Below are 17840 nucleotides of genomic sequence, written 5' to 3'. Positions count from 1 at the left end.
CTCTCTCCTGGTCTCAGTAGCTTTACAATGTTAAAGTTTTCCTGCTAGCTTTGGGAGCATTTGTGTAGCTGTACACATCTTCTATCTCCAGGTATGCTCAGAGGGTGTCTGTTTCAATTAAACATGCTCATCCATGAAGAAACTGGATTCCTGCTGCTACTGTTCAACAAATGCATCAGTCTGGCCCCAGGATTTATCTGTGCATGCACTGCCATTGGAACATTTTGTGTGTGTTCTCTGCTCTGGTTGCTTCTCCAAGGAGCTGGGAACAGAATCTGGCTGGCTCTGACAAGATGGTCACTTTGCCTGGCTGGGACACAGACCTGAAGGATCAAAAGTGTTGATCAGCTTGTCTCCATCCCACTGACACAATCTTCTCAAGATCCATTCTGTGCTGCACTCAAAAAACAGTACCTTTAGACTGGCTTTATTGTACTGTGCTCAAAACTCAGTTGAGAAACAGGGGAAGAAGCAGGAGGAACAGCTGAGTGAACGGAGCTGCAATTCCTTCTGCACCATCAGGAGAAAGGGGAACATTTTCTTTTCTCAACCTGCAGAATCCATGCCAGAGAAGCCACCCCTTGTTTGCACAGATATTCTGTAAGCATAAAGCTCTTGTTATTCAGTGCACAGGCCTCCAGTTACAGCAGAGCATTCCTGAGCCTGCTGAAGTTCTACATAAGCACACGAGACATGCTGAGAAATGGGCTTAGGTTTAAACGTGTATTTAATATTAAATGAAGGCTTAAGAGCTTTGCTGCCTGGAGCAGGGAAGGATGTTTTGTTTGCAGCGTGCCTTGTCCTGTGTGGGAAGACATTGCTTGTCTGCTGCTGAGCTCCAAAGAGCCTTTCTGCCATTTCAGGGGGCTGATTTGAAGCAACTGACACCAGGATTTAGGACCTTGTGGCAGGCTTTTTTTTTTTTTTTCTAATAGTACAAATCTTTTGTCTCTGAAGTCTGGCACTTGAAATAACAGCAAGCAATCTCCACCCAAAAGGACTGTTTTTTGTTGGGCACCCAGCATTTCTGACAGAAACAAGCATCAATCCCTGCACCTCAGCATTTCCTCGTGCTCTGTACATTGAAGCCTGGCAGGGGGCTGGGGTCTGCCGGGGGGGAACTGCCTTTTAATGGGTTCAAACACCCTGACTGCTTCCCCCTGGCCATATGTCAAAGATAACCACAGCAAAGCGTCTCTGAACCCCCAGATGTTTTTTTTCTCCAGGCTTTGTGGAGCCCTGTCTGCAGGGTGGGACCAGGGCAGGCAGAGGGGAAATCGGGAGGAAATCAAATTACTGTCAATAAGCATGGAGAGTTTCTCCCTGGAGGGATTTACAGGCAGCTAAGAGAAGAAATTGGTGGAAAACTGAGAGATGACTTTGTCCTTCAATCTGAGCATGGGATCAAAGCCCAGCCGAAGATGGAGTGGTTCTGTCATTGATTTCCATTTGTTTTTCCATCCTTCCCTCCTCTGTCAGATACTGATCTCTCATATGATTTGTGGGAGGAAGCAATCCCCTCCAAATCCTCTGCAGCAGCCCCCAAAAGTTCATGTGTAGAAGATCTACGTGCCCTTTTCATAGCTTTTCTAACTTGTTCAACCTTTCAGAGACTGGAGCAAGAAAATACCATAACTGAGGGAGATTGGCCACAGGAAATCTATCCAAATTATGTCCAAACTGCCCTTGGGAGCAGCACTGCAGCTGCCCGAGGAAGGAGAGTGTGCTCAAACACAAGCCTCAGACCAGGCTGTAACTTCCTTCACATCTCGGAAGGTTCACAGACCCTCAGAAAAGCCACCACATCCTGGTGACCTCGGGGATGCTCGGCCTTATCCTGCAGCTCCCAGTGAAGGTTCCATGCTGGAGATCTGTGGGACATGGTCGCCCTCTAAAGGGAAGAGCTGAGAAAATTCAATTAATTCCCATACGGGCAAAGTTGCAGAGAATTAGGAAAGCATGGGCATGGGCGAGGCAATGGCTTTCCCTCTTCACCCAGCGTCTTTGTTCTGACTCCAAGACATCCTTGGAACCATTATCCGTGCACTGCAAACATGAATTATTACTGCACACTTAGCTCATGCTGTTCTCTTGAGTTTTAATTGTTGAGTCCATTCATTACTTGGTACCTGGCAGAGCTTATCCTTTTATAGGCACACACGGGCTCTGTGGGCTGAGCGGCTTCCACCCAAAAATCCAGATAGTGGCAAATCCCTCAGCACATCCAAGTTACATCTTCTCTCCTTCTGGGATCTGACCTCTGCTTAAAGGGGATTTTAGTTGTTTTGTTTTTTAAAACTTGCCTCCCTTGGGGCCTTGAAGGGCTAATTCTAGTTGATTTAGATGGGTTATATTTGCTTATTTAGGAAGCTGAAAGCATCCAGGCAGATCGCCAGCCAAATCTTCACAGAGCAAAGGCTGCTTCAACGAAGGCTGTGTTAATTACTGCTGTTCTCTACCATCATCTGCCCTCCTACCAGGCCAAACACTCCTTCCACAGGCTCCTGTGGGCCAGGGAGACTCTTGTGTCCTCATGGCAGAGCCCAGGACTCTCTGCAGGCGGCTCTTCCCAGCATTTGGGGTTTCTGCATCCAGGGGGGCACAGAGGGCTGGGGAACACCACAGCCAGCTGCTGGTGTTGGAAGCAGCTTATTTACAACAGCACCCTTGTATCTCTCTGCAGCTTTCTTGCACTTTTGTTTTTAAAGCCTCCTGCAGCCCGTTGACTTTTTGAAAGAAGCTTGAAGAAGTAGCACAGGCCGTTCTGGAGAGCAAAGGCCACGTGGGGATTTGGCAACTGTCCATGAGCACACCTCTGATCCAAACACCCCAGGGGACCGCGAATCCTGCGCTTCCCAGACGTTTCAGGGGTGACGTTGGCACTCAGAGTTGGCTGCTTTCAGGTTGGTTTCTTGGCCTTCCATTCCCATTCACTCCAGCTCTTTACCACAAGGATGGATAAGCCTTCGGGGCAAGAAAGTAGACATCAGCAGTTCTTATGTTTCTTCTCCTTGTTTCTGTTTGCATTTTGTTGACTTCATACACAAGCTAAATAGAATCCTCCATGGTTTCATATGTAAGTTATAATTTCATTTATATTTTCATATGTAAGCTAAATAGGATCCTGTGGATGTCACATCAGGTTTTAACAGCAAAGGACAATCACAGCACATCCTGGAGGCATCACACATTCAAAGTGTGGTACATATATTTACAAACTAATCTTTGACTAATCCCCGATTTCCAGCTAATTAGCCCCTTCCCCCATGAGTTAATGCATGTTCAGCCTTTTGAAGCATTCTGCCTACTAAGAACAATTACACGTGTTTCCCTAATGAACAGGGTACATGAATAATTAATAAATAATTAGTAAATACCATTAAAGAGTGGGATGAGGGAGGCAGGAGCGCTCTTTACTCCTGAGGGACGGGACTACACTTCCCGTCAGCCCCCGCGCTCATCGGGGGCCGAACTACAGTTCCCATGCGCCCTCATGGAGCAGGACTACAGTTCCCATGAGCCCCCGCGGCCGCCCCGCTCCCCGCTGTTTCTGAAAGAGCATGGTGGCGGAGCTGCGTGTGGTGAGTGGGCCCGGCCGCCATCGGCCGCCATCCGCGGGCACGGCGGCCTCGAGGGGCGCGGGGACGGGCGGACGGTGTGCGGGGAACTCCCGTGCGCTGCCGGGACCGCCCGCAGGGCTGCGGCGAGGGCTCGAGGGCTGCATGGTGGGGCGTGATAGTGGCCGCCTCGCCCGCCATGGTGGATGGAGAGAGCAAGGCCGGGGGCTCTGGGCCCCGCGGGCTCCGGCCCTGCCGGGAGGGGCTGCGCCAGGAACCGCGGGCTGGCCCGAGCCGTGCTCAGCGTTTTATGGGCAGCGGGTGCGGCGCTGGCGGGGCTGTCTCCCAGCACCCCGAGGCGGGCGTTCAGCGGGCCGAGACCCCGCGCACCGGTGGGGCCGGGGAGCCACGTGTACCCGCAGGCGTAGGGCTACCCTGGTGAGGAGCGCGGCAGCCACGAGGGCAAGAACGGATTTGCGATTTGGGATGGTCCTCTACTCTTCAGCTGTTCTGAAAGCTGAGCTAGTGATGATAAAAGTTATCCCTGTCTGAATTTGATCTTTCCTCTGTGGAAGCGGAACTCTGAGGCTCAGTGTTAGAGACACAAAGGTAAAGGAATGATTTATTACCTGAACTAACTCTGTCCCCTTTCTCGGTTTCAGAGCATGACACCGTGTCAAGAAGGGGTGAAAACACTCCCCTGGCTGGGGAGCTGATTTACCCACAGTGCACCTTCACAATGGTGAGAAACAGCAGCATCTGTCTTGGCATAGTCTGGGGGTTTTCCTCCTCTTGAGGGGTTATGGAAGAAAAACTCGCTCTGCTGTCTCAAATTATACCCTCCTGCATTCCTGGGGCTCCTGGGAGGGGATATGAAAGCCAAACGGCTTGATGAATGTAATTAAGCCAATAAAGGCTGTAGCTTTGTCACAGCTGCCACCCCAGTGCGCTGCCCTTTGCTGCCATGGAGCACAAGCTGAAAAGCAGCACGGATTGAATGGGAATTTTACTGGTGTTGGTGCCCAGCAGAGCACCTGCTTGTCAGCGTGGTCAGAGATGAGCCAGAGTAGAAGGATTAGAGGTAGGAGGGATTGGATGACAGCCTATTATGGAGACATTTGACACAGCTCATCTCATAACTGTGTCTGTCACAGAAATAGACCTAGTGACAGAATAATTGCTCTGTTTGCCTGCCTGGAGGTGTTCTGGGACAGTTTCAAACTTGCATCAGGTTGCTGGGGCTGGGGAGGTGCAGCTCACCTGCCCCAAAGGGTCGTCCTGTGGAGGACACGCCCTGAGGAATCTTTCACCTGAGGGGATGTGGCTGTCCCAGGTCTGATAAATGCATTTCTTAAGATAAACCCATAGACAAATTATACCATGGATGGATGTGCAGGGAGCGAGTTGGGCTGGGAGGTTTCTGGAAGATGAGAAGAATGTCAGGTTGGAACAGCTTAAAAGGGTCCAAACCACCGATGTCTCAGAGCTGGTGGGGTTTTTCCCTAAGCAAGGATTTAAATAGCATCCACTTCTCAAAGTTTCTTGTCTGTGAATGAGACAGCCCCCTGGCAAACATGCTCCTCTGTGTCTTGAGGGACAGGTTTCTGCTCTGCTAAGTTTGTGAGACAAAAGTTGCTTATCTTCAAATGGAGAATTTCTGTCTAATTCTTGCTCTGTGATCCAGTGCTGGGGTTTTTTTCAGGTGGGGTGAGGAAAAGACGACCAACTTTACTTAAAGTACTTTTGCTAACAGTGTTCATTGTAACTTTGTACTTAGGAGGAAATGGCCCTGCAGAATCCTGGGGCTGCTGTTGCCCAAAGACAGCTTTGGCCAGAGGGCAGCTGCTATGTTTGGCTTCAGGCTGGTAAGAGAATTTAATTCTTCAGTATTGTGTGTTGTTTGTTTTTAATTCATTAATTACATGCCAGGCCTGTGGGCACATTGAGTCACCTGGTGAGCCTAATTTCTGAAGGTTTACCAGGAAAAATCCCAGGGAGAGCAGCTTTGTATCTGTACTGTGTGTGGTTCTGGGGAACATGAGGGGTGGGACAGACACTGAGCCTGTGATGTGCTGTTATCCCTGTCTGACACTCAGCTTGAGGAGGAAAATGTCCACTGAGGCTCAGGTACTTCCCTTAGTGGATCCCCTGCCCCTCACTCCACAGGTGTGAGTGGCACCAGCATGACAGAATCTGTCCCCTGTCCTGCCACCCTGTGCTGTGTGACAGCAGCCAGGTGCAGACACAGCTGGAGAGCTGCTGTTGTCATAGCACAGTTTAGAGCTGCAAAGAGTTTTCAAGTTCCTAGTGCAAACAGTGACAGGTTGAAGGGCAGATAAGAAATGCATTTTTTCTCTTCCTTGATGTACAGTCACTGAACACACAGGCTGGAACAGCACTTTGTCTTGGGCAGCTGACAGCTGCCTTCTGCTAAATGATTTTATGCTTTATTGAGCAGAATTTCGTTTTGTTTGCAGAAGGTCAGTAACAGCTTCTGACAGGCTGGCAGAGCTGGTGACAGGGAGTGTCCTCAGGATTGTGAAAGGGGACGGAATGGCACACAAATCAGGCACCTTGGGTGCTCTGACAGCACAGCTGTCTCCCAGGCAGGATCAGGCACTACGACAAGCACCTGGAGCTTTCGGCTTCCAAGGTATAACAGGGAAAAGAAAGTGGAGAGGCAGCCTGATGATAAATGGGAAAAGAGCTACTCAGTGCTTTGAGATCAGAAGGGCAGGAATTGTTTCAGAATGGACTTTTTTGGAAAACAGTTACAGCCTTGGTTTGTGGTTTCTCACAGATCTAGAAGGAAGATTGTTCTGGACGGGATGTCACAAATGACTGCTGATATGTCATGTGAAATGGCCACCTGTGTGTAGCCACAGGCTCCTCCACACTGCTCAGTGCTTGCTGCAGCCACACCATGGGTAAGGGACCACTAAAACCAAAAAGGATTTGGGTACTAGTGCCATTGGCCTGGGTGGGAGCAAGGTTTTGTCTCCTGAGACCTGTACTCCAGGTTAAATAGTGCAAATCAGGAACTTTTCAGCTGCTCTGATACTGTTGGTTTTTTTTTTTTTTTTTTTTTTGTCACCAGGACCTAATCTACAGTTGGCTGGTGGAAAAAGTGCTTCTCTGCTTTCTTCTGTTCCAGAATAAAATAAGTTGTGGCAAATCTTATGAGTCAAAGTTGGGGTTTATTTGGTTATTTCTGTAAAGGCTGGAGTCCATGCTCTTAAAGGTGTTTCCTAACTGTAATGATTCTGATTCTTCTTGGACAGGAATGGTTTTGTGTAGGTATGAAGGATTTTGGATTAAAACCCTTCCTGAAATGGCAGTTGTGAGCTTGCCCTTCATAGCAAACCTGATAACACAAAGACTTCAGTGTCTGCAGATTCTGTCCCAGAAGTAATTCATGGGAACAGTGTGACAGAACTAACTTATGGCTAAGGTCTGGTGCCAAATGGTTCTTGTGGTGTGCTTGGGAGTACAGCCATGAATAAGTCCTTAAAATGGAGTTAACTCCAGCTCCAGGCTCCACCCTTGGCTGGGAATGTCCCTTTTTAAGAGGGGAAAGCAAGGTGCACGTTGTGGTTCCCAATGTTTAGTTCCTGATATGCCTGTGAACTGGATTATTCCAGGCAGGATTGCAGCACTGTGACACCACCATCGTGATCATCTTGCCCTGAGTGTCATGGTGCTGCTGATGTCACCTGAGGCTTGGCCACAGCTGGTTTGAGGAGGTTTCAGAGTGTCTTGGCCAGGAGATGTGAGGATTAGGCTCATTCGTGTCAGGAAAGGTTTTGCTGAGTGTTTGGGAACACAAAACAGGCCTGACAGGCTGCTGTGGTACCAGTGTAAGGTGGCTCTGATGGGAACAAAGGTTAACTTGAGACGTGGGAACACAAGATGGGCCCCAAGCTAGAGATTACATCTGGAACAGGCTTGGAGCCTAACCTGCCTCTGTGAACCAGCTGGAAGCAGCCTGCTGAGAGCTTCAGGGGGTTTGGAGGTTCCCTGGCTCAGGGCCAGGGTATCTTTTGCCATCTCTGTACACCAACCTCATACAGTAAATAGCATTCCAAGTGGAAAAGGGCTGTGCTCAGAGCTAAGTCTTCAGTCTCCATAATTTAAACTGGTTTCCATCCCTATCTGCCTCTGGAGCTGTTCCCCAGTTCAAATCTCTACTCCCTGATACTGCTTCTCTGCTGTAGGAGGTAAAGGGGGGAGTCTCACCCCAACCAGTTCATCAAAACAACAGAAACATGTTAAAGAAAACAATCATTCAACATTTATGTAATTAGACAAAGTGGGAAAGTGTCTTGGATTACACTGCTCTGTCTCCAGCCCCCACCAGCTGCAGAAGCCTCTCCCAGTGGGTCTCCCTGAGCAGTGCTGGTGTATGAGGAACATCTGAAAGGTTCAGGATCCTCCCCTCCCTTGGGGTTTAGGGAAGGAAATTAAAAGAGTGACCATCACTTTGACCCACCTGGTGTGGGGCTGCCTCTCAGAGCACCACAGAGTCCCTGTGCAAGAAAAGGCTGACAAAGCCAGTGCCACACACACATGGCTGAGGCCAGTGCCACCTCTGGGCTGCTCAGAGCCTGGACATGTTCCTGGAGTCCTGGCTGAGCTGCCTTGACCCTCCTTGTAGCTGATGGCTTTTGAGCCCCTTACTTGCCAGAAAACAGCAGACCTCAAGAAGGGGACAGTGACAGGGCCCACTGTGTCTGTCCTTCTGTCTGTGCCACTGACCAGGGAGGCAAACAGATCCTTCTGGAATGGATCACATCTACACACAGCTGGCTGGAGCTGTGACTTTCTGCTGTCTTTCTGGAGAGAAGTGTTCTCCAGACATGTCACCTCTTGTCACCTGAGCTCCAGTGCAAGGATTTATCCTGCCTGCTGTGGTCCCACCATGGTGATGAGCATTTAAGGTGAAGGACATTTTCCAGCATCCTCTTCCAGCATCACCCTGCCCCTCCTGTTCTCCACTGCTGCCCCAAAGCCACATCCATGGGGCTGGCAGGGCACAGCCATGTGCTGTGCTGCTTCTGGCTGCCCCAAAGGCCACGTTCAATCACGCTGATCCCTGAGGAAAGCAGCATTCCTCCACCAGCTTCAGCTTCCCCGTTATCCTCACATCACTGCTGGCTGTGGTGCAGCAAGCCTGCTCCGTGGGCTGGCTGGCCAGCTGGGAAGAGCCCTCAGGAGGGAGAAGGTGACCCTCAGGAGAAAGGAGAAGAGCCACAAGAGTCCTTGGACTTGCCCCTGTGGGCAGCCTCCTGGCCTCAGCGCTGGTAGAGGGTGATGATCCCTGCACGGTGCAGGCTCCTCCACAGCGCTGCCTCCAGCATCATGTCGTGGTTGGCATAAAACACCAGAGGTTTCTTCTCCACCTCGTAGTAGTGGTCTGAGAACTGCTCGTAGTTGGCCGTGATGAACCCGTAGGCACTGACCTGTGGGGAAGGAGGTGGGGCAGACAGAGGACAGGCTTCACTCGGGTGGTCCATCAGGACTCGGTGGACTTGGGTGGACTCCCTTCAGGGACAGGGGACATGTAGGACAGCCACCAGGATACACTAGAACCCCACAGCAGCCAAAGGGGGGGATTCCCTTCTCCCCAGGGGAACAGTGGCCCTGTGGCCCCTTACCTGGTCGCAGGTGTGGAGCGCGGTGAGGAGCATGAGGGCGCCGGTGCTGGGCATGTACAGGGAGCCGTACTGGGTGTTGAGGAGCTCTGACCGCAGGAACCTGACGGGACACGCTGGCTGTGGGGTTGGCACAGCCCTGCAGCCCCCAGACCCACACCCACCCAGGCCTCTCCAGTGACACCAGTGCTCAGTAAGGCAGGAGCACTGAGTGAAACACAGGGCTCAGGTGGGTTCTCTGATGGCTGTTCTCATTTGCTCAGAGGTAAAAGGCACCTCTCTGCTGTTTGGAGCCACCCCAGCCTGGGCACCTGCTTTCATGAAAGACAGGAAAAGACCATCCCGTTGGGACCTACCTTTGCTCCTGTTAGAGTGGGACAAAATGTAATTTGTTTTGGGGAATGGGAGCAAGGTGAGCACAGGGAGACATAGGAGGGGATGTGAGCTGTGCTGCAGTGAACAGGAATGATAGGGGAGAGATGCCTCTGCCTTGTGTGCAAACAGCAGGGCAGGGCTGGTTCCAGTGTCTGGGGGAGACTGGGACTGCTCTTTGATGCTGGGCAGCTACTGGTCTGTACTGGAATGAGCAGAGAGGGGAGGGAGGTGGTCTGAGCCCAGCCCAGAGCAGAGACAGACAGCAGCCACAGTGCTCATCACCCTCACCTTGCTGTCAGGTACTGCAAGAAATCAGGATGCAGCAGCTTGAACTTCTCTGCAGATGTCTCCAGTCCAAAATACTTCTGTGGGCTGTAGCAAGGTAAGGAGAAGGGCAGAACTTTGTCATGGGAGTCCTGGAACTCCCTGGGGGTTTATCCCAGGAGGGACAGATGTAGGGTGAGGACAGGCGAGTCATGCCTGCATCATTGGGGTGCTGGGAGGATCTTGGGGAGCTACTCACTTGTCCCCCTTGTCCGAGCCCTCGGGCACTGGGCTGCCCTGGATGGCCGATTTCAGCATGACGTAGTCACGGACATCCGAGGGGATGAAGATGTACTTCAGGTCCTGCAGCAGGGACACAGACAAGGCACTTGGAGGGAGGTTTAGGGACACAGCCTACGCTTGCAGGCGAGGACTGATGGGTTCCCGAGATGGGGAGAAGGTCTCAGAAGCAAGCTCAGCCTGAAGGGACAATTTGATTCAAGTCCCCAACAAGCCCTCAAGTCTCACCTTGCCCTGGGGTATCTGGGTGAAGCCATACTCCTCGTAGGAGATGAGGGAGTTCTTCATGGTGTTCACTGTGAAGCCGTAGAAGGAAACCTTGGTGCCGACGTCCTCCTCGAAGCCCTTGATCACGGCACCATTGAGCCTGCAGGAAAAGCAGAGGACACGTGTCCAGGGCTGGCATCTCCCAGCAGCCCCATGGCTCCATCCTGCCTGGGATTCACCCTCACCTGAAGACCAGGTCGTGGCTGTCGATGGCCTTGCCCTGCCGCGAGCCGTTGAGGATGCCACCATTGCCCACCACGGCACAGCGGACACAGCCCCCGGGGAAGGCGGCCCTGTCGAAGAGGTGCCGGTTGGCCGAGGCGTTGAGGAGCTGGAGGGTGCTGCCCACCACTGGAATGGAGCAGGATGTGACCAGTCAGCAGGGAGAAGGTGTGTGCCAACCCATGTGAGCACGTGCAACAGCACGCACAGAGCTGGCACAGCACAGCCAGGAGCAGCACACAAGAAAACTCACACCACCCGCGTGCAGGAGAGGGCTGCAGGTGGCATATGAGGGCACCAGATAGGCCCCCCTCTGCCAGCTTGGTGTCACCTCCTCGTACCTCTTATCTCCCCATGCTCCTGACCCTGCTACAGTGACCGCCCAAGGCTGTGCAAGGCACAGGGATGCATCCAGATATCTCCAGCCCCAGCCCTGCAGATGCTGCTGCCCGTGCTGGCCACATCCCCTCCTGACAATGTCTCTGCAACTGCCACTGGTTCTCTCCTGCTCACCATTCCCAGCACTTCCCAGCCCAGGGATTGAAGCTGGCAGCTGCCAGGGAAAACAGAGAGTGGGTTTGGGGTGGGAAGGGAAACAATCTCCATGCACAACAATGGAGCTGGTTGTCCGAGCTCATCCAGCCCCAGTCAATAATCACGGACACACTGGAGCTTTTATTCAGGGAAAATGTCACAAGATGCAGCAAGAGCCGCACCCTGTGCCCTGGGAGGTGGGGTGGGAAGAGATCAATGTTCCTGGCTCCTCTGCAGGGCTCCTTGCCTGTCCCACATTTCCAGTCCCTTCTTCTGGGCTCCCAGTCCCCTCAAGCTGCCCCACATCCCAGCTGGGTCTGTACCTGCGAGGGACAAGCCTTGCCAGCCATAGGGGACATGTCGTGTCTTCAGCCTGTTCCAGGTCTCCAGGGTGAAGTGCTGGTCCCACATCAGCACGGGGGTGTTGAAGCGGAAGATCTCCCGAAACCTGGGGTCTGCCTTTGCTCGGGCCATTACAGAGTGGAGGCAGGGGCTGGGCTGGGAGGGAGGAAGGAGGATCCCTGCTCAGTCTGCAGCCTGGGTCTGCCTTCCCTGTGACACCTCCACCCCTCAGCAGGCACCAAGGTGAGAACAAACCCAGGGACAGAAATGCTCCTTGTCCATCTCTGCTGGGTCACCCAGGCAGGGCATTGCCTCGTGCCTGGGTTTTGTGCTGCAAAACAGTCTTTGGCACCCAGCTCAGTGGGACTGGCAGAACCAGGGCTTACAGAGGCACCCGAGGGCATGAAAGATTCAGCACCTTCAGGTGTGGGCAACCAGTTAAAGGGCTCTGCTCTGTGAGAACAGAACAGTAACGCCTCCCCTCAGGGCCTGGGTCCATCCCCATGAGTCTTCATGGACTGCTGGCCCAGGAGTCACGGGGTTGGATGGGGGTGGTGATGCTGGCTCCAGCCTCCACACAGGGGAATGGCAGCACGGAGGCCTGGGGAGAATCACTTGTGTGGATGGACAAGGTTGCTCCTCTGTAAACCCCTTCCAGAGGATGCTGCTCTTCCTCAGCCTCCCCACACAGCCCTTCAACCAACAAAACCCAGCACAGAGGGGCACCATGGACATTACTGTGCTGTGCTAATGATTACCTGCTTTCTGCTGGGCTCCGGCTCCTCCAGCTCGGCAGAGGGCTTGAAGGAATTCCCACTGGGATGGGGGAAACATATGGCAGAGTTAAAAATCCCTTGCTTGGGAACTGGGGAAGCCCACAGTGGGCAGAGGCCTCCCAGCTCCTGCCAGGATGGCTGAACATCTTCCCTCCTTACCTCTCCCAGCTGCCTCCGAGAGCCCACCTGCGGCTGCTGGCTCCATGCGGTGTCCCTGAGGGAGCCAGGACCAGTGGCCCTGGCTGCAGCAAGCTGGGAGAAGACAAGTGAGGGCTCAGCTGAGGAGGTGACACTGAGCACCCTGACATCCCCCCACCTGTGAGAGCTACAGGACAGCACCACGACCCCTCCATTTATCTCTTCACCGCTGCCTGTGCCCACCCACGCCCACCTGCAAGTGGAGAGACGAGGATTTACAAAATACAGAGTTTGTGCAGCCACCATCTCCTGGTGGGTCCCACCTCCAGGACTCCCATAAACCAAAAACAACACCCAGCCCAGGCTGCAGCCTTGGGGGAATTCTGCTGAGACCTCCCTGGGTCTTCCCACCATCCCACCACTCCTGAGTCCAAAGAGGACCGGGCTGGAATAAACTGGACAGGCTGGCAGGACACATTTAGTTGTTCTACTGGAGAAGCACTCAGCATCTGGGGTCTGGAGGTTCTTGGGGTGCATGGGACACCCTCTACCATGGGGGTGGCTGAGGCATGCCCTGATCCTTCATTAGTAGCAGGGGCTGCCCACCCTGAGCAACTTGGGGTGCCCTGAGCCCCACGGGGCCAGGCTGAGCTGACCCAGCCCCTGGGGGGGCACTGGGGCTGGGGGTGGGCAGGCAAGCAGGAGGTGGGAGCCCACCGGAGGGGAACAGGGGAACCATTCATCCCCACACAGAAAGGCCCTTCAGAGCCCCCGGCCCCGCCGCCAGCCCGGGCGGCAGGTGCTGCTGCCAGAAGGGGGGTATTGTGGAGGAGACAAGGGCTCCTTGTTACAGGATCTCTGCCTGGGAGCCTGGGGACAGGTAAAGGCAGGTGGGGAGCGGAGCCTCACCCCCCCTGGCCCTGCTGGCACGACGTGTCCTGGCACAGGAGCACAGCGGGCGTTGGGTTTCTGTCCCTGCCACAGCCCCTGCCAACACCAGCAGCATCCACAGCCCTGCCCAGGAGCACATCCAAACCCATCTGCCACCCAAACCCTGCTCTATGCCACTCTGGAGGCATGGCATGACATGGGGGGACAGCCCAGCACCCTGCCTGGGGTCTGGAACTGGGGGCTGGAGCATCGCCCCAGGCGTGGATGGAAAAGTAGCGCCAAGCAGGTTTTATTCCCAGCACCTTCCTTGCACCATCCCAGCGCTGCCAGCACTGGGCAGGGGATGCTGAGAGTGCAGCAGGCTGAGCTCCAACAGTGGAGCTGGCTCTGGTGAAGCACTGAAGTCTCTGCGTGCAAAGCCACTGGGTTGGCCACCCACCCACTTTCTGGCCACAGAGGTGCAGCCCTCACCAAACCCCGAGGCTGTTACCCTCACCCTCCATTTCCAGGCTTGAGCTGCATCCAAGCAGCCTCTCCCAGCCCCACCACCTCTCCAGCCCTTCCCACCATGTTCACAAGCCCATCTCTGCACATCTCTGCCCACCCAGTCCCTCCCCAGCTCTCCAAGCTCTCCCGCTCCTGTTTCTTCCCTTTCCCTTCCCCGGCTCACCCAGTGCCTGCAGCACAAGGCAGAGCCCTGGGCAGGGGCAGTGGCAGGGGGCTGCACTACTTTCTGAGCTGCCAGGGATCTGTGGGAGCCCCAGGGGGCTCAGCCTGGCTGTGCCCAGGATGGAGGGAGGTGGGCACAGGCAGCCTGGAAGCTTGGCTCCTGCTGACCTTCCATGGGAGCTGGGCCCCAACCCCACCCATGGCCGGACACAGTGGGTGGCACCTGCTCATCATTTCTTCCAGGCTTTGTGCTGAGCTGATAAATCAGTGCCAGCACCTCCCTGCACTTGCTTGCCAGCTGTGGGTGCTGGAGCCAGCTCTCCAGCATTGCTGCTGCCCAAACCCTGCTGGGAAGGGCGTGGGGCAGCTGGCCCCCCACCAGACAGCATCTCAGTGGCGTGACGGGGAGCCAAGCGCTTTGACGTCACCTGCCAGGATATGTTGAAGCACCTCGTGCTGCTTGGTTGACTCAGAAGATGACAATCCTGCCCAGGACCACAGATGCACAATGGGGCTGCAGGAAGGAGTGGCTGTGGCTGCCCGGGCACTGGCGGTGGCAGCAGAGCCAGCCAAGCCTGGGCGCGCTCCCTCACCATCGTGACATTCACAAATATGACGTTTCTGGTCCAAGGCCATCCCTCCTTTCCGGAAGATAACTCTGTGTGTGAGTGTTGTGAGCACACACTCCAGCCTTATCTTCAGCAAATACTCCCAGGGCCCCAAAGAAACATTTGAGGGAGCCAAAACAGCAACAAGGACCCGCTCTTGCTCTATCTCACCCTGAAGGGCTGAGCTCCAGAAGCATCTTTCCCTGGTGTAGAGCAGAGTGGCACAGCGAGGCCAGGCAGAGCTCTGTGCTCATCCCATCTGCCCTAAGAATAAAGCCACGAGTGCAGCCAGCAGCTCACCAGTGGGGTTTGGGAGAGATGGATGGGCAGGGAGTGGGACAGGGCTGTGCCCAGCTGAACCCCAGGGGATTTCACTCCCTCCATCCCATCTCTGCAGGGAACAGGCATTTAACCACTTCCCTAGGGCCACTAGCTTTGTGTGGAACTGCAGGGGGACGTGGCATTTCTGTGGGGATCAAGTCCTGGGGTGACCTGGTGCTGGCAGCAGCCACTATCCATCAGAGATCAGCTTCCTCCTGATGCCCTTCATCCTCCTGTACCTGTGCATGGAGACACTGCTCACACAAACCTCCTGCTGAAATCGAGTCACCTGCACCCACAGGTGAGGACTCTGACCCTCCTGTCCCCACTGGCAGAGCAGGAAAGGAGTGCTCTGCGATGGCACCTCAGCCTTGTGAAATGGCCAGCCCAGTTGCAGCTCTGGACTCAGCCGGCAGGGCAACACCAATTCCTGCAGGGACATAGCTCTGTTGGGATGAGCAGCACTCATGCAGTGCCATGTTTGTAAAGACAGGAAATCGAAGCAAACAGACAGCACTCTGCTTTGGGTTTAGCTCTAGGGGTTGAATTAAAGCCAAGAGGAGAGTCCAGGAGGCCTTTGGAGCCCAGGTCAGAGAGTCCAGGAGGCCTTTGGAGCACAGGTCAGCCCTGTGTTACCTCACCCTGGGCCCCTCGCTGGGGCTGGACAAGCTGACCCTTGGTCCCATCTGTCAGGGGCTGGAGCCTGGGCTGGCTTTCCAAGGAAGGTGACCTGGAGCTGCAGCAGGTCCAGGCAGGGTTAGCCCGACATGTGGTGGGGGGAGCCTGCTCCCTGCTTCCATCCCGTGGGTTTTCTCCACACCCTGCTCTCGCTGGGCCATAGACCCTGTGTCAGGGCACGGCTGCTTTCCATTCCCAGCTCCAGCGTGGGCCATGGGCATGTTCTGCTGCCCTCATGGGCCTCAGTTTCCCCTTTTGGGGACATCAAGCTGTTTGTGGGGAGCTGCTCACACCCCAGCTGTGACTGGCCCGAGCAGTTCTTGGTAATGCTGCCGCTGGCATCACTGCACACCCGGCACGGCGAGGATGGAAAGAGCCAACAGCCAGCCCGAGCTCCTGCAGATACTCCTGATCCACCAGCCCGACAGGAGAGGGGACCTCTGCCTTTGGCACGGTGGGATCGGGCAAGGAGAGCTCCCAGCTGGGGAAGAGAGAAGGTCTGAAGCCCAGGGCAGCTGAGCCGGCTGCATCCTCAGCAAATCCCGCTGCAAATCTCACCTCGTGCAGGACCGGCTCCGGTCCCCACAGCATCCCCCGTTCCAGTTGGGCTCTGTCACACCGATGGCACCCAAAAGCACCCAGGAGGAGGTGGGGGACACCCACAGCGCTCTCCTGGCCCAGCACCTGATGCTCGCAGGGGACAGGGCAGCTGGTCCCGCAGCCCAAGCGCTGTGCGGGATCCTTCCCCCGCCCGCTCATCCGCACTCGGCGGGGCTCCCCGGGGCACCCCAGCATCCCCTCCCGCTGGGCACGGGGGAGGCTCAGGAAGGGGCTTCGGGAGCTTTGGAGGATGCAGGGAAGGCAGACAAAGGGGGAGTTGCAAATTGCTGGAGTTCGGAAAACGCTGCAGCCCTGAGTTCGCGAGCGGTGTGAGCAGTCCGGGGGATCTGAGACCCGGGCAGCCGTGCCCTGCCTCTGCAAGGGTGCAGCTCCATGGGGGCCAAACCTCCCCCAGGACAATCAGCGGGCTCCGATCCCGCACCAGCCCGGCGGGAACACGCGGCGGCTCTGGCGGGCAGCCGGAGCGGGTTTGATCCCCACCCTCAGCCGTCCCTGCACTCAGCAAAGGTTTCTTTGCACTGCGATGCGCTGAACCCTTGGAGGGGTTCCACCCAACGCAGGGACCCTTGGAGACCCTCCATGGCCTTGGGGTCCCGCTCTGGGCAGCGCTGGGCTCGGCTGGTGGCCGTGGGCAGGAGCCGGTGCCCAGGACTCCTCAGGGCGGGGGCAGAGCCTGCTGCCAGCCTATTTTCCAAACCGGCCGGGGGCAGAGCTGGGATCCCCAGCCCTAAGGAGCTCACACCGGCACCCCGATTTCCCCTCCCCATCCCAGCGCACGGGATTTACAGATCCCTGCTTCCCACCCCTCTCCCAACCCCGGCCCCCTCACCTGGCTATGATCCTCTGGCTGGTGGGCGCCTCCACCGTAGCGTGGTAGTGACTGTAGAGGAGCAGGGAGGATGTTAAACCTGCCAGGAGCAGAAGGCAAAGCCTTTTCCAGTGAGGGGACCCCATCCTGGGCAATTCAGCCACTGGAGCCGTGCAGGCGAGCGGGAGCCAGCAGCCAGCCCCGGGCACACAAACTTCCCGGCCCCCCTGCTCTCCCAGCCCGGTGGGCGCGGACACAGCTGTGGGCTGGCTCCGTCCTGCCCCGGGTGCCCAGCTGCACTTTAGAGCAGGCTGGGATATTCCTCCGGAGCGGTGGGAGGGAGGGTGTAAGCCGGAGGGAGGAGGCACCAGGCTGACTGGTTCAGACTTGCTGAGAAAAAAAGCACTTTTGAGCTGCTTTTTCTCCGAGCTGGCGATTAAACATTTACCCAGACCAGAAGGGAACTGAGATTTTCTTTTTATTTATTTTTTTTAACCTCCTTTTCATGCCACCCTCGCACGGCTCATGAGCAGGGTTCCCCTTTTTGTAACTTTCTGGTCCGACTCAAACACGTGCGTGTTTGGGCTGCACCCACACGGACGCCCGGCGGCCCCACGGTGCCACCCCCGAGCATGTCCGCGGGCGCCTGCCGCGGACATTCTTATTATTATTCTTGTTTTGTGCTCCTCAGAAACTGTGGGCTCTGAAGTTGGGACCTTGGGGTGCCCGACAGCAGCACCCAGTCACAGCCACCCGGTGAACCCGCCAGGAGGGTGCAAATGTCGGGGAAAATGGGGAACACTGATGGGGTGCTGCCA

General features: G+C 55.3%; 1 protein-coding gene, 1 long non-coding RNA gene and 1 other non-coding gene across 3 annotated transcripts; 2 read left to right on the top strand and 1 right to left on the bottom strand.

The window, feature by feature from the left end:
* The first annotated feature begins 3524 nt into the window (after positions 1–3524).
* LOC128816873 (uncharacterized) lies at positions 3525–6732 on the top strand. Its single transcript, XR_008440039.1, has 5 exons — positions 3525–3581; positions 4220–4299; positions 5335–5422; positions 6358–6484; positions 6655–6732. It is a non-coding gene; the product is annotated as an uncharacterized LOC128816873 (long non-coding RNA).
* On the top strand, positions 4075–4150 carry LOC128817054 (small nucleolar RNA R38). The gene has a single exon (XR_008440090.1). It is a non-coding gene; the product is annotated as a small nucleolar RNA R38 (small nucleolar RNA).
* A 1093-nt stretch (positions 6733–7825) lies between the features above and the next one.
* Positions 7826–17326, bottom strand: ST6GALNAC2 (ST6 N-acetylgalactosaminide alpha-2,6-sialyltransferase 2). Its single transcript, XM_053994838.1, has 10 exons — positions 17044–17326; positions 12448–12540; positions 12271–12328; positions 11494–11668; positions 10600–10765; positions 10376–10514; positions 10107–10210; positions 9872–9955; positions 9212–9311; positions 7826–9016 (listed from the first exon to the last, which is right to left on the bottom strand). Exons 1-10 carry the CDS (start codon positions 17166–17168, stop codon positions 8849–8851), a joined length of 1212 nt encoding a protein of 403 aa, XP_053850813.1. The 5' UTR covers positions 17169–17326; the 3' UTR covers positions 7826–8848.
* Positions 17327–17840: the final 514 nt, after the last annotated feature.

This window comes from Vidua macroura, chromosome 19, assembly GCF_024509145.1.
Source record: "Vidua macroura isolate BioBank_ID:100142 chromosome 19, ASM2450914v1, whole genome shotgun sequence".
Taxonomy (NCBI): Eukaryota; Metazoa; Chordata; class Aves; order Passeriformes; family Viduidae; genus Vidua; species Vidua macroura.
Note: the sequence above shows the minus strand (reverse complement) of the source record. Positions and strands in the feature narration are given on the sequence as shown.